This window comes from Eschrichtius robustus, chromosome 11, assembly GCF_028021215.1.
Source record: "Eschrichtius robustus isolate mEscRob2 chromosome 11, mEscRob2.pri, whole genome shotgun sequence".
Lineage (NCBI taxonomy): Eukaryota > Metazoa > Chordata > Mammalia > Artiodactyla > Eschrichtiidae > Eschrichtius > Eschrichtius robustus.
The window spans coordinates 105,310,419-105,329,002 of NC_090834.1; the positions used below are offsets into that span (position 1 = coordinate 105,310,419).

An 18,584-nucleotide genomic window follows, 5' to 3' on the forward strand; every position below is an offset into this window, starting at 1 on the left:
GAACGGGGGCTACTCTTCGTTCGGGTGTGCGGGCTTCTCATTGCAGTGGCTTCTCTTGTTGTGGAGCACAGGCTCTAGGTGCATGGGCTTCAGTAGTTGTGGTTTGTGGGCTCTAGAGCGCAGGCTCAGTAGTTGTGACGCACGGGCTTAGTTGCTCTGCAGCATGTGGGATATTCCCGGACCAGGGCTCGAACCCGTGTCCCCTGCACTGGCAGGCAGATTCGTAACCACTGCGCTACCAGGGAAGTCCTAAGCCCCAGTCTAGTTTCAGAGTATTTGCCCTTTCCCCAGCCTTAAAAATAACCAAGAGTATAGCTGAGGAGAGGGAAGAGGAGACAGCAGGTAGGGAGAGGTGAATAATAGGACAGTAATGATACAGATTGTGGGGTCCCAGCCCTTCTTAGGATGGGCACATGAACTACAGCCTTTATTTGCTTATCAATTATTATACTAAACTGAACTGAAGATATGAAAGGGCTCATAATCTCCTTAGGGTAACACAACAGAAATACACGAAATAAGATTAAGCAGACACGCTACCCTCCCTCACACTATGTCTTTGCAGTACTATTTGTCTACCTTGGAATGCCTTTTCCCAACCTACCTGCTTGCTGCCTAGGAATCTATCAAATCTCAGTCAATTTTTTTTTTTTTTTTAAGCTTTCCTTGACTTCCTTGGGAAACAGAGCTGTGTAGTAGAAAGCACAGTATTTGGGTTGATACAGAGCTGGGTTGCAGTCCTAGCTGGGTGACCTTATGTTTCCTCATTGTAAAATGATCATATAACCCTCTTTGGATAGTTGCTGCTAGTATCAGAGATTGTATGTGCAAGTGGCTGGCACAGAGCCTGGCCCACGATAGGTACTCAACTGTTAATTATAATTATTGTTATATGGTGCATATAAAGCCGTGATTATCACCTGGGGTGATCTTGGCCCCCAGGGGACATTTGGCAATGACATTTTTTGTTGTCACAACTGGGTGGGGATGCGACTGCCTTCTAGTGAGTAGAGGCCAGGCAGGCTGCTAATATCCTACAATGTGTAGGACAGCCACCCCACAACAAAGAATTATCTGGCCCCAAATGTCAACCGTGCCAAGGTCCAGACCTGTTATGAAGCATCCAGAATACTGCCTTTAACCTGGTAAGGAAAAGGCATTTGAATGTGTTTCCCTTCCCCTCGCCTCACCACTCCTGGACGGAGGTAGGCTCTTCCATTCATACCTGTATAGTATGTCACAAAACACATTATTTCCTTCTTGTCTCCCTTTCCGTTTTTTTATTACATAAAATTTCAGTTATTTTATTGAGATAATTATAGATTCATATGCATCCCTTTGATTTTTGTATCTCCAGTTCTCAGCACTGTGCCGGTTTTCCCAAGTGTGTTGAACCCAGGAAAGTTTCTGTGCTGGATTTGCAATGAATTTTGCCACGGAAACAATGTTCAAGTTGTGAAACCACTTCCCAACACTGAGTTGATTACAGAGTTGATTACACAGGTTGCAGGGATTTTGCCTAGGCCCTAAACATGTGTCTCACTGAAAGTAAAGTTCTTCCCAAGTTCTCAAATGGAGTCATGCATCTGTAAATTGTGTCGGGGATACCCCAGTAGTAAAACCAGGCCAGAAGGAAGAGACTGATGGACAGAGAAGCAGCTCATGGAACTGCTGGTGAGGATGTGGGGTGTGGCACTGAGAAGGCTGGAACTGGATGGGGAAGCAAGTAAGTGGGGATGGCCTGGAGATGGTCCTGGACTCTTCTGATCTTTTAAGGTTTGGTACTAGGCGAGTCTGGAAGTTACAGCCTCTTTTTTTTTTCGGCCATGCAGCTTTGGGATCTTAGTTCCCTGACCAGGGATTTAACCCAGGCCCTCAGCAGTGAAAGCACAGAGTCTTAACCACTGGACCACCAGGGAATTCCCAGGAAGTTACAGCCTCTTAAAGAGGTCATAGGCTTAATAGTGACAGGAGTATGTGCCTGGTTACGTGTTAAATCCTTTACACACATTATTGAATTTTCACAACAGTTCCATGTAACATTCTGTCACCCCACTTGACAGATGATAAAACAGGTCGGAGGGATGAACTAAACATGCCTAAGGTCACACAACTAATGAGTAGTGTAGCTGTTACTTTAAAAAATTTTTTTAATCGTCTAACTCCAAAACCATCATAACTTTTCTTGCCAGGCATTGGGTGGCTGGGGAGTGAGTGGGAGCCACCTTTCTCCCATCTATGGCCATGTGGGTCTCATTACTGCTTTGACTCAAGCTGGAGGCACATCAGCCCCAGACAGCTTACATACAGCTTTACTGCATCCTACAGGCCTGCAGGCCATCCTCTCTTCATTGTCTCACGCTGCCAAGGTTGCCAGTGGCTGTCCCTACCAATAACACCTTTGCAAGGAGGTCTGCCAGCAGCCAGGAGATCTGAGCTGATCTCAGACTCAGAACCTTAGAGGAGCCCCCCCTTCCCTTCATGCGTAGGTGGGCAGACACTCCAGTGACCAAGCACAGTCCTGAAACTACTCCAAGTATCATTCTGAATATGACTGGAAGAGACTCAGCAGGGCCACAGTCCCCTTAGGTGGTGTTTCTATGGCAACCCCAGTCCCGTCCATCTGGCCTTCTCAGCTCTGGTCTCAGAGGATCTTCTTTTCTAGAAGCAGCAGCATCTAACCTTGAGAGGGAGAAGGGCAAGGATGTATACATTCATGCTCCCCTACAGAAAGCTCTTTTCTATAATAGACCATTGCAAATGGTCCCATCTTGGATGAACATAAAGGAATTAATTCACTGTCCGCCCCGTGATGTGTGAGTGAAAATTCAACTACCAACTGTCAATCTACATTTTATCTCATTTAATCTACAATAACCCTGTGAGGTGGGTATTATCACTCCATTTTGTAGATAGGGGAAATGCACTTAGGTAATTTGCTCAAAAGCAGTATCAGAGTTTGAACCCGTGTCGGTCTGACTCACTAAGCCCACTGCTTTTCAATTGAGAACTGTCCCAATTCGGGAAAGCGTGTGCGTGTTAAGACGGTCAGGGAAGTGTGCGAGGTAGGTGAGGGCTTATATTTGGCTTATTGGACAGAAATGGGGAGGATACGAGGTAGGGTGCCGGAATGGGTAGAGCCCTGGAGTCTAGAGCTTGCACGGGGTGTGTTTGGCCCAGTCAGAAGACCCTTTTGCCGGCAGAGAATACCTACTGAGAGCCCCATCCAACCTTCCGGAAGGGGAAGTGGCAGGTGATGTGGGAGAGGTAAGCTGATCCCCACCAAGCGGGCAGCAAAACTAACGCAGACGCCAAAGTCTCAAGCATCAGTGCATTCGTGTAAATGCAAGTGCTCTGAAACTCAGGAGTAGACAAGGGAATGCGGACGCTTTCCTCGAGAACATGGTTATTAAAACGTACACCGAACCATACACACCCGGCAAAGCTCTCAGGAGCTGTTGCTTTAAGAAGCGCGAGTCTTCAGCCTCACGTGACCTCTGGCGCCCTGAGCCTTTTACAGCGCCATCACAGTGGCCAATCGGGTAGCGGGAAGTCTTCTGGTGGGCGGGAACTCCTCAAGGCGCTCGTCGATTGGCTGTGTTTGTAGAGGGAGGAGCCTGAGCGCCGAGAGAGGGAATTAGGGCGAGCTGGGTGAGTGGGAGCCAGCGCCGCTGCCACCACCGTCACCGTCACCGTTACCGCCGTCTCGGTAACCGCCTTCGCCGTGCCGGAGCCCTCAGGTGAGCAGGCCCTCGAAGGCCCGTCCTGCTGTGGGCCGCGCGCTCACCGGCCTGGGAGCCAGCTCCGCTGGGGGCCCGCCCCCTTCGCTGACCACGTGACCCAAGTTCGGTAACCTCTGATCTCCTCCCCCGTACCCCACCACCTCTAGATCTAGGATGAAGCGAGGCTGGGTGGGAGGATGCGCATCACGGAGACCGGTAGAGGTCAGTTCCCACGCCTCGTTAACAGTATGGCTAGTGGCCGAGGATGTGGAGGAGAGGAGGTTGAAGAGCGGGAGACCTTGGTCGGAGCCCGGACTTTGTGGATTGTAATGTGGGCACGTAACAGGGAAAACCCCTCGGCGCCTTCCGTGTGGGCAGGACTTCGTGCTCCCATTTTACAGGTGGAGAAAGAAGCTTAACAATTATCCATTGGCGGGTTTCCAATGCCAAGTCTCCTGGCTGGGAATCCAGGCCTTGTTCCCCACACAGCCCGCCGCTCCTCATGATTAGAACGATAGTTGAGTTCTTGCTTCCTACCCAGGTAGTGCTCGCCAGATGATTTTGGGAAAGTCATTTAACATTTAACCTCTTTGAGCTTTGATTTCCTTGGCTGTGAAATAGACATACTATTACATAATACCTATCTCATTGTTAATGTGGACAAAATGAGGCGTAAGCCGTATAAAGCACTTAGCTCGATGCCTCAGGCATAGCATGTGCTTAGAAAAATCGCTATTCTTTATTCGTTTTTTCAGCAAGTGTTTATTGAGGGCGTGTTATGTGCAGACGCAGTGCCTGACAGCTGGGGATGCAAAGGTGAGCAAAAAGGCATGATCCTTGCTGGCGTGGAGCTTACAATCTAGTGGGGAGGTAGGTGTTCATCGGAAAGTTACACAAGTATATAATTACAAACTGTTAACTGCTTTGGGAGGTAAAGTACTGGCCCATGGTGGGGGTCTGAGACGAGTTCCCTGAGCAAGCGACATTTGAGACTGAGATCTGAAGGAGCGACTAGGAGCTCACTGGACAAAGGGATTGGGGGTAGAGGAGGAGAGCGTTTCAAGTGCAGGAAACAATGTATGAACGTCCTGAAATAAGGTGTTTTTGAGGAAATGGAAAGAGGCCACGGGTATGCAGAACACGAGAGAGTGGAAAGAGGTGTTTGCAGATGTAGCCACGCATGCGGGGCCTTGGAGCCATGGCACAGGTTAGTTTTTTATTCCAAAGGCAATGAGGAGCCATTGGGAGAAATGCTGCAGGGAGACCAGGTAGGGTGCCCACTGGATTTAGGGACCTGGAGGTCACTGGTGACCCACTGAGCCTTGTCAGAGAGGAGTGGTGGGGCAGTGCCTGGGTGGGTCACTGTGAAGCTGGGTGGGCGTCGCTGCCCATGGTGCTGATGCCTCACTTTGGTCCGTGAGGGCCAACCTTCTAATTGTGGGCTGTGCTGTTGGAGTAGTCACCAGCTGCTGTTTTCGTGCCTTCTTATTCTGCCATTTCCTGTGAACGGAAGAGCAGGTTCCTGCGTTTAGGGCTCATAGCCAAACAGGGGAAGACCAGACACATGGGCGGAAAGCCCAGCTACTAAAAGCCTGACAGTCCCAGATGGCACATAGGGCAGGAAGACCTCAAAGGACAGACTGCTTCTGCCTTAGGAAAGAAAAGAGGAGGGTGTGGGGGCTTGGAGTAAGGTGGGGGACAGACCAGCCCAAGCCCTGGCAGTGGGGCGCAAGGCAGGTTGGAAGACACGAGGCGGCCTTACTGGGGGGACGGGTCAGCTTGATCAGCTGTGGGGATTTGGGACCAAACACGGTATGCTGAGCCAGGGAGTTGGGACTTTCCTTTTATGAGTGGTGGAGAAGTATTGAAGACTTTTGAGCAAGGGACTGTCAGGGTAAAAGTAGTCTTTTCATCAGTGTTTAGTCCGTAGCGGTTGTAGCAAGGAGCAGAAGGAAGAAGGCATGAAGTTTTTGTTTATTAGTAGTGATTGTAACATTTTCCATTTGTGTAGCGTTCTAGACCCTGAGTTTCTCCTACCTCATTTCCTTTCATCCTCACCTCAACCCTGTGAGTTAGGGAGCGCAGGGATTATTGCCACTGTTTTACCAGGGCTCAGGCTGATGAGGGTCTCAGCCAGGTTCACATCGGAGGTGGTAGAGCAGGGCTGGGACCCAGTTCTGTGCAACCCAAGGCCAGGCAGTTTCTCAGGTGGCACTGCTGTCTGCCCTCTGGTCCAGCTCAAGTCTGTTTCTTGCTCTGAGCCTCAGGTTTCCTCACCTGGACACTCAGAGCCATTGTGACTCCTTGTTCAGGGATTCTGGAGCGAGAGCAGCAAGACTGGTTTCGAGGGCCCTGAGTCAGGCTCCCAGGCTCTGAGGGAGCCTGGGCTGGCCTTTCACACCTCCCTCCCTGCTCCCAGCTCCATCGGGGCCATGTCGGAGCGAGAAGAGCGGCGGTTCGTGGAGATCCCTCGGGAGTCCGTCCGGCTCATGGCAGAGAGCACAGGCCTGGAGCTGAGCGATGAGGTGGCGGCCCTGCTCGCGGAGGACGTGTGCTACCGTCTCAGAGAGGCCACCCAGGTACACTCCCCCTCTCCTTGTCCCTCCCTTTGACTGCCCCCTCCCCCAGCGGTTTATTTAGCAAGTATATGTCAGGCACCTACTCCCTGCTCAGAGGGAATGCAGTGGAGGCGGTCCCGCCCTCTCCAGAGCCCGCTTCCAGCCAGCTGGGCTTCCAGCGAACAAAGCGCTTGCTGGGCATCTCCTCGTGTGCTGCTTACCACACACCTGCTGGGCAGGCCAGGCAGGTTCATGGTCACATCCTGCACGTGAGAAACTGAGTCACAGGGAGGAGATGTGACGTTGGGAGTTGTTTGCCCCCTGTTCCCTGTCGCTTGACTGACTCTGTTCCTCCCCTCCCAGAATAGCTCTCAATTCATGAAACACACCAAACGGCGGAAGCTGACTGTCGAGGATTTCAACAGGGCCCTCAGATGGAGCAGTGTGGAGGTGAGTGGGGTGCCGGCTGCGGAAGGCTCAGTTGGCACGAGCCCTCCTGCACGCCCAGCTCAGGGCTGGCAGTGCAGCGAGATGTGAAGACCCAGTGCACACACGAGGGAAGGTCACAGCCACCACAGCACATGTGCCGGGCCCAGCCCCCAAGGGCCAGGAGTTCAGAGAGGGAGAGGGGGCCACGGAGGCCAGGAGGTTAGGGAAGGTTTCTTGGAAGAGATGGAACTTGAGCTGAACCTGAAAGGGAGGCTGGGATTAGACTAAGTCACAAGGAAAAGAGGGCATTCTGGGTGAGGGAGGGGCCTGAGCACAAGTGTAGGGGTTAGAATGTCCTGCATAGCTGTTCCGGGGCGGTGGGTCCAGGGAGGAAGATCATGTTTAGAAGAGAAGAGGGTTTTCAAAGTTGGGCACGGGTGAGGTGGAGGACCAGCAGCCTTGGGGTGGGGTTCTGAGTCCCCGTGGATCCGTGAGGAGGGACCACATTCTACTCCTTGACTCAGCGAATACCGGATGCTCCAGCCAAGTTCCCAGTGAAGGGCCTGGATCCCCGGGCATCCCCCCTCTTCTCAGGACCTCTGGACTTCCCGCAAACATAGGCTCCGTGCCCTGGTCGGTAGAGCACCTCTTCCCTCCCTGGATTCAGCCCAATCGTCTCTTCACTCAGGCTGTGTGTGGTTATGGGTCCCAGGAGGCGCTGCCCCTGCGCCCTGCCAGGGAGGGTGAGCTCTACTTCCCCGAGGACCGAGAGGTGAACCTGGTGGAGCTGGCCCTGGCCACCAACATCCCCAAAGGCTGCGCCGAGACAGCTGTGAGAGGTGACCGCCGGGGTCCTGCACGGGGTGGGCACAGGAGTTGGGTTGTCGGAGGAGTGGTGATGGGCTGGCTGGTGGATGGGGCGGAACTCAGAAGGGTGGGTGGTATCACAAGGGGCAGAACCCCAGGCTGACCCATCTCTCCGCTCTGGTTCTAGTTCATGTCTCCTACCTAGATGGCAAAGGGAACCTGGCCCCTCAAGGATCGGGTAAGGGGCAGTGCGGGGAATGGGCCCTCTGCCTGGACGTCCCTCCCTTAGGAGCTGAGGGTGGTGCCTCTGCGCCTCTGAGTCTTCACCTGACAAGAATTTTCCGTGCCTGAGGGGTGCCTGCCCTGCGTGGGTGCTGCTCCCTGCGCCGAGGCCTCAGGGTTGGAGATAGCGTCCCAGACTTAAGACCGATCGTGATGCCATGTTGGATGCTAGTACAGCAGTCTGGGCAGCTTGCTGGGGTCCCTGAGGTGTCACACTTCCAGGGTCTGCTGAATGGAGCTTCACAGAGCCTGAGGCTTATGACCTTGGAACTCAGGGACTAAGCAGGCGTCTGCCCAGCAGAGGGCAGGTGGGAGGCAGTGTACAGAGCTGGGCGTGGGGAGCTTGCAAGGTCAGGGCTGAGCGGGCTGCTCAGAGGGGCTGGCAACTCTGTGCTCCGGGCGTCCTGTCGGAACGGGCTCCTTGTGGGGGTGTGGGAATGGCGGTGGTTGCTGGGGGGAGGCGGGGAGGCTGGCAGAGGGCAGGGCTCCACCCTGACCACCTTCTGCCCACCCTCTGGCAGTGCCCAGCGCTGTGTCTTCACTGACTGATGACCTTCTCAAGTACTACCAGCAAGTGACTCGGGCTGTGCTGGGGAATGATCCACAGCTGATGAAGGTGAGCACGTGGGCCTGAATTGGGGCACAAAGTCCAACTTCCAGATCCTCGTGGAATTCCTTCAGATGCCTCCTCCTGTCCTCTGAACGCCGAGTGACTGATGTGGGCAGAAGCTGCTCGTGGTGGCGGCGTGCTGCTCTGTGGCTGGCCCTCTGCCAGCGCTGACTCCTCTGCCTGCTCTAGTAGGAACCCTTGTTCCTTAGGGAATGGGCAGCTCAGCAGGGCCCTGTGGGGGGCTCAGGTGGTCAGCCTCCCCACGCCTTAATCCAGGGCCCACCCTTTGGGGCATCTGTTGACCTGGAGCCACACGGGGCATCCACGTGGTAGCTTTCATTTGCCTGGACTTGAGAGGGAAAGGAGAAGAGGAAGTAGAGGGAGCCAGGTTAGGGTGCCTGGCCAGACCTCATGCCAGCCCTGCTGCCTTAGCCTCTTGGGCTCCACAGGGCCCGCTGGACGGTGCCCGTGCCAGGCCTCTTCTGTCCAGAGTCAGACGAGGACTAGTTTGGTGGTCTGCTTGACCATGTGGCCTCTCTCTGTTTGAGGGTTTTACATCTTCCATGTCTGGCTGCTGCTGTTACTTCCCTTGCAAAGTTAGGACTGTTGTTACTATACTTCCCTGCCTTAGAAACTTGGCTGCTGGTCCCCAGGCAACAGTGCAGTGGCTGGACGTGGGGCCTGGGAGCTGAGCTCCTTCCTCACTAGCTGCTGTCCGCTTTCACAGAACCTGAACTTAGGGTCTTTATCCAGAAGAGTTGGAAGGGCACAGGTGGTGGAGGTTCAGGGCTAAGATGGTTTTACTCATTTACCTACTCTCTTTTTTCTGCTTATCAGAGTAGGACCAGGGGACTTCCCTGGTGGTCCAGTGGTTGAGAATCCGCCTCCCAATGCAGGGGACATGGGTTCGATACCTGGTCAGGGAACTAAGGTCCCATATGCCACGGGGCAACTAAGCCTATGTACTGCAACTACTCAGCTCGCACGCCACAACTAGGGAGGAGCAGTTAACGCCACAACTAAGACCCGACGCAGCCAAAAAAAAAAAAAAAGTAATACCAGCATATGTTTATAATAGAAGTACTGTAATATAAAATCATACAAAGTAGAAAGTGAAATTCTGTAGAATCACTCACTCACCTTTTTTTTTGTATGTATAAACTATACATAGTTTACCATCAACCAGTGGTATTATACTAAACGTCTGGTTTTAGAATAACTGCTTTACTCAGTTAAAAATATGTTGGACATTTAGGTTGTATTCAGTTTATTATTACATTACAGACAGTGCTATTTGTATGTGGGTATGTGTGAGTGGGTTTCTCTTGTAGTGGGTTAGATTTGTAGAATTGCTGAGTCACAGAGTTTGAACGTTTAAAATTTTACTACATAGGTGCTAAATTGTTCTTTAAAAAGAAATGTCAGTTTATACTTGGGGCTGGTGGACCGTGCAGTGTGGCCCCTTCCATTTCAGGTTGCTCTCCAGGACTTGCAGACCAACTCGAAGATCGCAGCGCTCCTGCCGTACTTTGTTTATGTGGTCAGTGGGGTAAGTGACCAGACTGCAGGGGAGGATGTTTCGTGGGGAGGAGATGATGCAGCAGCCTGTGGGGCTCACGGCAGGTGCCACCAGAAGAGCAGGCTCTTGTGCGCCCTTGTGTCCCCCTAAGCAGCCCTCTCCTCCCGACAGGTGAAATCTGTAAGCCACGACCTGGAGCAGCTACACCGGCTCTTGCAAGTGGCACGGAGCCTAGTTCGGAACCCACACCTCTGCCTGGGGCCCTATGTCCGCTCCCTGGTAGGCAGTGTCCTCTACTGTGTCCTGGAGCCACTGGCTGCCTCCATCAACCCGCTGAATGACCACTGGACTCTGCGGGATGGAGCTGCCCTCCTGCTCAGCCACATCTTCTGGTAGCTGCTGGGCCTAGTGCTGATCAAAGGGCAGGACTGCTGCAGAGCTGAGTGGGTTGGGGTAGATGGGGTGAAACTTCTGGCTTTGAGGCTCTCTGTTGAGAGGTTGGGAGCCTCTTCCCTTCGATCTTCCGAGCTGGTGTGCCGTGGCACCCGGGGATTCTACACATGGGTGATGAACGTGCCAGGGGTTTGGTCCGTCAGCCCTCAGGTCCTGGGCCTCTCGGCCCAGACGCCTCTTTCACTCACCCCAGTGTGCCATACAGGTGCTGTTTTCTCTGTGTGCTGGGACTTGAGTCCAGCTGGGCAGTGCTGTGCCTCATTCCCCTGACTGAATGTTGCTCCCGCAGGACTCATGGGGACCTTGTAAGTGGCCTCTATCAGCAGATCCTGCTCTCCCTGCAGAAGGTCTTGGCAGATCCTGTGAGGCCTCTCTGCTCTCACTACGGGGCTGTGGTGGGGCTGCATGCCCTTGGCTGGAAGGTGAGGACCCTGGCTTTTCTCGCAGAGCTGTAAGAGCTCCCATTTGTAGTTAGAGAGTCTTTCTTGTCCAAGAACCTGTCATCTCTCTCCATTTTTTTAGGTCTTTCACTGTCTTTCAGGATCCTTTCATAATTTTCCCTGAAGAGAACCTACAAATACTTTATTCAGTTTATTCCTAGATTCTTGCTATTTTTGATACTGTTGTAATGGTGTCTTCTTTTCATGGTATTAATTTCTTACTGGTGTATAGAAACACAATTGACTTGTGTATTGATTCAGCTACTTTATTAAACTATCATTTTTAACTGTGGATTATTCTGGGTTTTTAAGGTAGATCATATCATGAGCAAATAATGACAGCTTTGTCTTTTTTAAAACTTATGCCTTTATTTATTTTGAATTCTCTTTTTTTTTTTTTTTGGGCCACACCACATGGCTTGTGGGATCTTAGTTCCCTGACCAGGGATCGAACCTGGGCCCTTGGCAGTGAAAGTGTGGAGTCCTAACCACTGGGCCACCAGGGAATTCCCAAACCTAATGCCTTTAATTTCTTTTTATTATTTTACTGTTAGGATCACTAATATCATTTTACATATGATGATAATGGGCATCCTTGTCTCATTTCCAATTTTAAAAAAAGTGTTAACAGTAACCTTTCCTATTTAGGCTGATGTTTACTTTGTGTGTTTATAGATCTAAGATACCTTCTTCAGGTTAAGGAAATAATATTCTTAGTTTTATTATTACTTTATGTTAACTTTTATCAAATGGTCTTTCGGTATCTTTTTTTTTTTAAAGAAATTCACGTTCTTTTATTTATTTATTTATGACTGTGTTGAGTCTTCGTTTCTGTGCGAGGGCTTTCTCTAGTTGCGGCAAGTGGGGACCACTCTTCATCGCGGTGCGCGGGCCTCTCACCATCGCGGCCTCTCTTGTTGTGGAGCACAGGCTCCAGACGCGCAGGCTCAGTAATTGTGGCTCACGGGCCCAGTTGCTCCGTGGCATGTGGGATCTTCCCAGACCAGGGCTCGAACCCGTGTCCCCTGCATTGGCAGGCAGATTCTCAACCACTGCGCCACCAGGGAAGCCCTGGTCTTTCGGTATCTTTTGAATTGATCCTAAGGTTTTCCTGCTTTTATCTGTTAACGTGATTAATTGTATACATAGTGTTTTTTTTTTTTTTTTTTTTGGCTGCATCACACAGCTTGTGGGATCTTAATTCCCCAACCAGGGAATGAACCCCGGCCCCGGCGGTGAAAGCGCTGAGTCCTAACCACTGGACTGCCAGGGAATTCCCTATATAGATTTTCTAATAGTAAACCATCTTTACATTTCTAGGATAAACTCAATTTAGTCATGGTATAGTCTTTAAAAAAATGCAAAACTTTTATTGGAATATAATACATTTTTTATATACTGTTGGCTTTACTAAAATTTTATTTTATTATTATTTTTTAAATTATTATTTATCTTTGTTTGCATTGGGTCTTTGTTGCTGTGCATGGGCTTTCTCTAGTTGCGGCGAGCGGGGGCTACTCTTCGCTGTGGTGCGCGGGCTTCTCATTGCGGTGGCTTCTCTTGTTGTGGAGCACGGGCTCTAGGTGCGTGGGCTTCAGTAGTTGTGGCACATGGGCTCAGTAGTTGTGGCTCGTGGGCTCTAGAGCGCAGGCTCAGTAGTTGTGGCGCACGGGCTTAGTTGCTCTGCGGCATGTGGGATCTTCCTGGACCAGGGCTCGAACCCGTGTCCCCTGCACTGGCAGGCGGGTTCTTAACCAGGGAAGCCCTTTACTAAAATTTTAAATGATTTCTCTCTATTTATGAGTGAAATCAATCATTAAGTTTCCTCACGTACTGTCCTTACATGGTTTTAGTATCAGGGTTATACTGGCTTTATGGGATGAGGTAGGGAGGGAGTATTTATTTTTTATACTTTATATTTTTAAATTAAATTTTATTTTATTTTATTGAGACGCTCTTTTCCTTGAATGTCTGTAGACTGTAAATTCTGGCATGGTGTTTTGTGGTTATTTTTAACTACTATGGTTACAGAATTATTTGAGCTTTCATATTTCTTTTTGTTTTTTTTAAAGATTTCTTTCTTTAATTTATTTTTGGCTGCGTTGGGTCTTAGTTGTGGCAGGCGGGATCTTTCGTTGCAGCACGCGGGCTTCTCTCTAGCTGTGGTGTGCAGGCTCCAGGGCGTGTGGGCTCTGTAGTGGTGGCACGTGGGTTCCAGAGCGCGTGGGTTCTAGTCGAGGCGCGCGAGCTCAGTAGTTGTGGCACAGAGGCTTAGTTGCCCCGCAGCACGTGGGATCTTAGTTCCCTGACCAGGGATCAAACCCGCATCCCCTGCATTGTAAGGCGGATTCTGTACCGCTGGACCACCAGGGAAGTCCCAAGCTTTCATCTTTCTTGAATCAGCATTAAGTTTTATTTTTCTAGGAACTTGTTAATTTTATCAACATTTTCAAATTCTCAGTCTGTGGCTAACCAAAGAACTTATCCATCTAAGCCTGTCACAGACGTCACCTGCTCTGTGAAGTCTTAATTGCTTTCACCTAAATTAAACATAGGATTTAAAATTATATAATCAGAGTCCAGGTCTCTGATCAGTTGTTTGTTTTTGCACAAGTGGTTTGAACTGAGTTCCAGGTTACATCTACGCCAGGACATTACTTGGCTGTATAGGGTAGCAGTTGGCCACTAAATTTCTCTGTTACCAAGGGGCATTACTTATACCCTCTTAGCCTTTGGCACATATGTCAGTGATAGTGGGGTCACTTTGTATTTGTTTTGTATGTCTTTGTACCCGATCTTTGTTCCCAGTGCTTAATTAAGGCTTGGGCGTCCAGGAGCTTCCAAACGTTGGCTGAATATGCCAAGCAGGGAATTTAGGATTGAGCCCTAAATTCAGTACCGGAGATAAAAGCAGATCTTTCAGGGGAAATGGTACCTGGGAGGCAATAAGCAAAAAAGAGGCACTCACTGCATTCTTCTCTCCCTTCCAGGCAGTAGAGCGAGTCCTGTACCCACACCTGTCCACTTACTGGACAAATTTGCAGGCTGTGCTAGATGATTATTCAGTATCCAATGCCCAGGTTAAAGCGGATGGGCACAAAGTCTATGGAGCCATTCTGGTGAGTGCCCGCCCCTTCCAGCCTCTCTTCCCTGCGTGAGCACAGCAGCTCAGCTGGCTTGCTCTGGGACACTTGACAGGCCCAGGGTCCTCGTATCCTAGTCCCTCTGCTCTTGCAGGTGGCCGTAGAACGACTGCTGAAGATGAAGGCCCAGGCAGCAGAGCCCAACAGGGGTGGGCAAGGCAGCAGGGGGTGCCGGCGCTCAGACGACCTGCCCTGGGACAGCCTTCTCCTGCAGGAGTCTCCCTCCGGGGGCAGCGCAGAGCCAGGCTTTGGGTCTGGTCTCCCGCTGCCGCCAGGAGGCGCGGGGCCGGAGGCTCCTTACGCTTCGGTGACCCTGGCGGACATCTACCGGGAGCTCTACGCCTTCTTCGGTGACAGCTTGGCCACCCGCTTTGGCACGGGTCAGCCCGCGCCCACGGCCCCGCGACCGCCTGGGGACAAGAAGGAGCCGGCGGCCGCCCCGGACTCGGTGCGGAAGATGCCGCAGCTGACCGCCAACGCCATGGTCAGCCCGCAGGGCGACGAGAGCCCCCGGGGCGGAGGCCCCCCGTCGGCCTCTGCGCCCGCCGCCTCTGAGAGCAGGCCGCTGCCGCGCGTGCACCGGGCGCGTGGGGCGCCCCGGCAGCAGGGCCCGGGCGCCGGCACCCGCGACGTCTTCCAGAAGAGCCGTTTCGCCCCGCGCGGGGCCCCTCACTTCCGTTTCATCATCGCCGGGCGGCAAGCAGGGAGGCGATGCCGCGGGCGCCTCTTCCAGACTGCCTTCCCCGCGCCGTACGGGCCCAGCCCGGCCTCTCGTTACGTGCAGAAGCTGCCCATGATCGGCCGCACCGGCCGCCCGGCCCGCCGCTGGGCGCTCTCGGACTACTCGCTGTACCTGCCGCTTTGAGGCGGCGCTGGCCTCTGTGAATAAATCCCGCGCCCGGAAGTGACGTCTCCGCGCTCGTGGGTCGCGCCGGATGAGGCGGGGCTTGGGCGGTTGGCTCCCACGGCGGCGCTTCCTGGTGGCGAGGGAGCCATGGCTCTGCCTTGGCTGCAGCGCGTCGAGCTCGTGTTCTTCGCTACCGCCTTCTTATGCGGAGCCGTGGCGGCCGCGGCGCTGACCCGGACCCAGGTGCGGCTGCGGGACGGGGCCGGCCGTCGGGCCGGGTAAGCGGGGGCGGGCAGGCCGATCCTGCCACGGAGAGTCCGCTGCTGTCCGGGCCGGCGGGGTTCTGGCGCGCTGCTCCTCTCAGCTGGTGGGCCGGGTGAGGCTGGTCGTCGGCGGCGTTGCATCGGCGGTAAACGCGCTCTGTCGATCCGTCCGCCCAGGTCATACTCTGGGCAAAGGAACGAGTCCTCAGGAGAGTCTTAACAGCATCAAATATAGCCCGGCCTGGTGACTCCCTCTGCATAACCTCACCCTGGCCGTGAAACAAGTTGGCCCAGGCCCCCCTAAATCAGACACTATTGTGCTAAGCTACTCCAAGAAATAAAGCTTAGTGTAGTGGAGATGATCAGACTACCGAATGGTTGCAACAGAATGTGTTAAATGGCAAAATAGTGATGTAGCAGAAGCCAAAAGTTTAGGCTGAGTGTTCATCGCAGCCAGGCAATCATGTTAATGAACAGGCTCATTTAATCCCTATAAGTAGGCGCTATTACGCCTGTTTTACAGATCAGAAAACATCGGAGATAGCTGAAGGTCACACAGTTCTGGTTCTACTCTAGGATTTCTGCACGAGGGGAGACCAGAACTTGTGAGGCACCTCTGAAGCTCTTTGTATTTTATAACTACCGCCTATTTCCTGATCCTTCTGGCCACTCACTGCAGGTTTGATTTCCCCAGCAGACTCATTAATCTACTGGCCCAGAAACAGGAACTGACAATGCGCAAGTAACTCCCTAGGGTGGCCCTGGTCTAGATTATCCCCAACACCTGCCATGAGCCTGCACCCAGAGTCACTAGCCTGAAATCTAGGACTCAGCAGCTTCTTTCCACAGGGCTCCTTCAGTGGCAACTGTCCCCTGTATGGTGTGGCTGCCCTGAATGGCTCCTCCCTGGCCTTGTCCCGACCCTCGGCCCCATCTCTCTGCTACTTTGTGGCTGGGGCCTCTGGCCTGCTGGCCCTCTACTGTCTCCTGCTTCTGCTCTTCTGGGTCTACAGCAGCTGCATCGAGGATTGCCACAGGTGACTGCCCACTCTGAGGGCCGGGGGCTGACGTGGGAGGAGTCCCACCTCAACCACAAGGTTTATTCTCTCCCTCCTTATAGAGGCCCGATAGGGCTCCGCATTGCACTGGCCATCTCAGCTATAGCCATCTTCCTGGTCTTAGTGTCTGCCTGTATCCTTCGATTTGGCACCAGTTCCCTCTGCAAATCCATCATCTCCCTGAACATAACTAGGTAATGGGAGGGGGAGGGAAGCCTGGCTGGGGCTGACTACCTTCCCTCTGTAGAGGGGATCCTTTACACCCCGTTTTATATCCCCATCAGTTCTCAAAGGGGCACTGGAGCACAAGGGTATTTAGGGGGGTATGTCTCCCCTTCCTCACAACTGTCTCTTTGACCTCACAGCTGCTCTGATGCCCAGAAAACTCCATGGATACCCCCTGGAACCACTCTGCAGTTTTACTCCAACCTACACAATGCTGAAGTGAGGTCCTGGGATATGAAAGACGGTGGAGATTGAGGGATACACAGATTCACATAATGAATCATATAACACAATCTGTAGTTGTAAGAGTGCTCACCAGTGTACTCTGAGCTTGGCCCACCAGTGAGGGGCTGAGAGGAGCTGAAGGCTTGACGGCCTGACAGTGAACAGCTAAGAGTGGTATGTGGGTGGAACTGGATTCGAGATGGGCCCACTCCTCACACTCCTGTTCCTGTCTCCCACAGACCTCTTCTTGGGTGAATCTGGTTTTGTGGTGCGTGGTCTTGGTGCTCCAGGTCGTGCAGTGGAAGTCTGAAGCCACCCCATACCGGCCTCTGGAGAGGGGGGACCCTGTGTGGAGCTCTGAGACAGATGCTCTTGTTGGGTCACGCCTTTCCCATTCCTGAAGACTAACCAAAGAGTACTCCTGCCGCCAGACTCCGTGCCCAAGTGCCTGCAGTCCTCTTGCCCCCACATGGCCCACACGGCTGGGAACCTGAGTTTTCCCTCCAGGAGGGAAACATGATTAACAGACCCCCTCTTCCTACAGCTGTTTTTGTACCGAAGTATTATATTACTTTCTTTCTTCATCTCAGTACTGAGTTCTTGGTGTAAAGCACTGTAGGTAGGGTGGATGGGAGTAAGGAGTGAAGGCAAAACAGACACGGATCAAAACTCTGAGGTACTGACAGGTAGCTGCCCTTGGGATGACTGCTCCTTTATTTGCTGTTAATGAATTTTGGGTCTCTTGTGTGACCCTGGTTGTCACCCCATCCCTAAGGTTCAGTTTTGATTCCCCTCTGGGAGGGGTGAATGACCTGAGGTGGTTTCTTCACAAGCTACGGTAGGCACCCACAGTGTTGTCAAAGAGCTTCGTGTTGGGGAAATGTCCAGCTTTGTCCAAGAGGAAGTAGAATCGTCGGCCTTTGACCTTCAGAGGCAACATGGCAGGGACTTCACCCCGGTGGGCCATGCAGGATACTTGGTTCAAGGGCACTGTAAAGTGGGCACCCCAGCCAAAGGGGGCATGAGTGGTGAGGGTTACTTGCTTCCCTCCAGCCTGCAGCATCACTGAGCGCACAGAGCGGAGGGAAAAGAGAAGACCAGCACCAAGTACCAGAGTACCTGCAGGAAGAGCAAAGATTGGGGTTTTCCCTGGAGAGCTAAGAAGCAACCCTTACAGTGTGCCCCCGAATAAAAAAAAAAAAAAAAAAAATTGTGATGACAGTAACATTTACTGAGCTCCTCTTATATCCCAATCATGTATTAGTCATTCCTCCCAACAGCCTTAATAGATGTTCATTCCCATTTTAAAACAGGGTCCAGAGCGTAAGTACTAACTCGCTCGAGGTCACAGAGTGAGAGGCAGACTTCAGCCTGAACCTGTATGAGGGCTTGGCGCTCGGGGACGTCCAACTCCAGCGTTACCACACACCTATGAGGGTGGCCTGCCCATCCTGGAGGGTCGGGAGCCCCTTAGTCTTCTTGCCCAAGCAGAGAGGATTGTGCCCGCCCTCCTCGACCCATGCCGGGAAGGCAGCCCACACCTTACCGATGGCGCCGCAGCCGACGGCAAGGCCGTAGCGCCAGAGCGCGGAGCGCAGGTCCAGGCGGCCGCGGCCTGGGGACTCGGCGTCTGGAGGCCGAGTGGGGGCCGGGGGTCGGGCCAAGGCGGCAATGGCTAAGGAAGCCCAGAAGACGCCCTGGCCAGCGCAGAACAGCCCGAGGACGGCGAAGAAGCGACCCCCTTCGTGCTCGAAGAGCAGCACGTCCCGTGGCGGGGCCGCGTCATGCAGGGCCCGGCGCGCGGGCAGGGACTGCAGCGCTGAGAACAGCCGCACAGCGCACCGCCGCCCGGGAGCCGCCATGGCCCTGAGCGGCGCCGCTTCCGGGGCGGGACTTCCTGCCGCTGGCCCCGCCCCGCCCCCTCGGAGTCCATCTGCCAGCCCCAGGCGAGGCGAGGCGAGGCGAGGCGAGGCGAGGCGACCCGGCCTCGGCCCCGCCCGCGC

At 53.0% G+C, this 18,584-nt stretch overlaps 3 protein-coding genes across 6 annotated transcripts; 2 read left to right on the plus strand and 1 right to left on the minus strand.

Annotated features, from left to right (window-relative positions):
- Nucleotides 1-3,600: 3,600 nt before the first annotated feature.
- Nucleotides 3,601-14,867, plus strand: TAF6L (TATA-box binding protein associated factor 6 like). Of its 3 annotated transcripts, none has more exons than XM_068555233.1 (12): nucleotides 3,601-3,740; nucleotides 4,478-4,538; nucleotides 6,142-6,301; nucleotides 6,644-6,730; nucleotides 7,398-7,548; nucleotides 7,704-7,754; nucleotides 8,320-8,414; nucleotides 9,883-9,957; nucleotides 10,099-10,319; nucleotides 10,670-10,802; nucleotides 13,811-13,939; nucleotides 14,058-14,867. In XM_068555233.1, exons 2-12 carry the CDS (start codon nucleotides 4,531-4,533, stop codon nucleotides 14,826-14,828), a joined length of 1,881 nt encoding a protein of 626 aa, XP_068411334.1. In that variant the 5' UTR covers nucleotides 3,601-3,740; nucleotides 4,478-4,530; the 3' UTR covers nucleotides 14,829-14,867. The 3 variants fall into 3 exon arrangements, with proteins under 3 accessions (XP_068411334.1, XP_068411335.1, XP_068411336.1); XM_068555234.1 differs by lacking the exon at nucleotides 3,601-3,740 and adding an exon at nucleotides 3,881-3,944; XM_068555235.1 differs by lacking the exon at nucleotides 3,601-3,740 and having other exon boundaries at nucleotides 4,519-4,592.
- Nucleotides 14,868-14,907: 40 nt separating this feature from the next.
- Nucleotides 14,908-17,170, plus strand: TMEM179B (transmembrane protein 179B). Of its 2 annotated transcripts, XM_068555239.1 has the most exons (6): nucleotides 14,908-15,088; nucleotides 15,650-15,752; nucleotides 15,923-16,110; nucleotides 16,194-16,325; nucleotides 16,497-16,575; nucleotides 16,821-17,170. In XM_068555239.1, the coding sequence occupies exons 1-6, from the start codon at nucleotides 14,958-14,960 to the stop codon at nucleotides 16,980-16,982; spliced, it is 795 nt and encodes a 264-aa protein (XP_068411340.1). In that variant the 5' UTR covers nucleotides 14,908-14,957; the 3' UTR covers nucleotides 16,983-17,170. The 2 variants fall into 2 exon arrangements, with proteins under 2 accessions (XP_068411340.1, XP_068411341.1); XM_068555240.1 differs by lacking the exon at nucleotides 15,650-15,752 and having other exon boundaries at nucleotides 14,911-15,053.
- Nucleotides 17,171-17,253: 83 nt separating this feature from the next.
- TMEM223 (transmembrane protein 223) lies at nucleotides 17,254-18,469 on the minus strand. The gene is made up of 2 exons (XM_068555241.1): nucleotides 18,128-18,469; nucleotides 17,254-17,700 (listed from the first exon to the last, which is right to left on the minus strand). The coding sequence occupies exons 1-2, from the start codon at nucleotides 18,441-18,443 to the stop codon at nucleotides 17,408-17,410; spliced, it is 609 nt and encodes a 202-aa protein (XP_068411342.1). The 5' UTR covers nucleotides 18,444-18,469; the 3' UTR covers nucleotides 17,254-17,407.
- Between the last annotated feature and the right edge of the window lie 115 nt (nucleotides 18,470-18,584).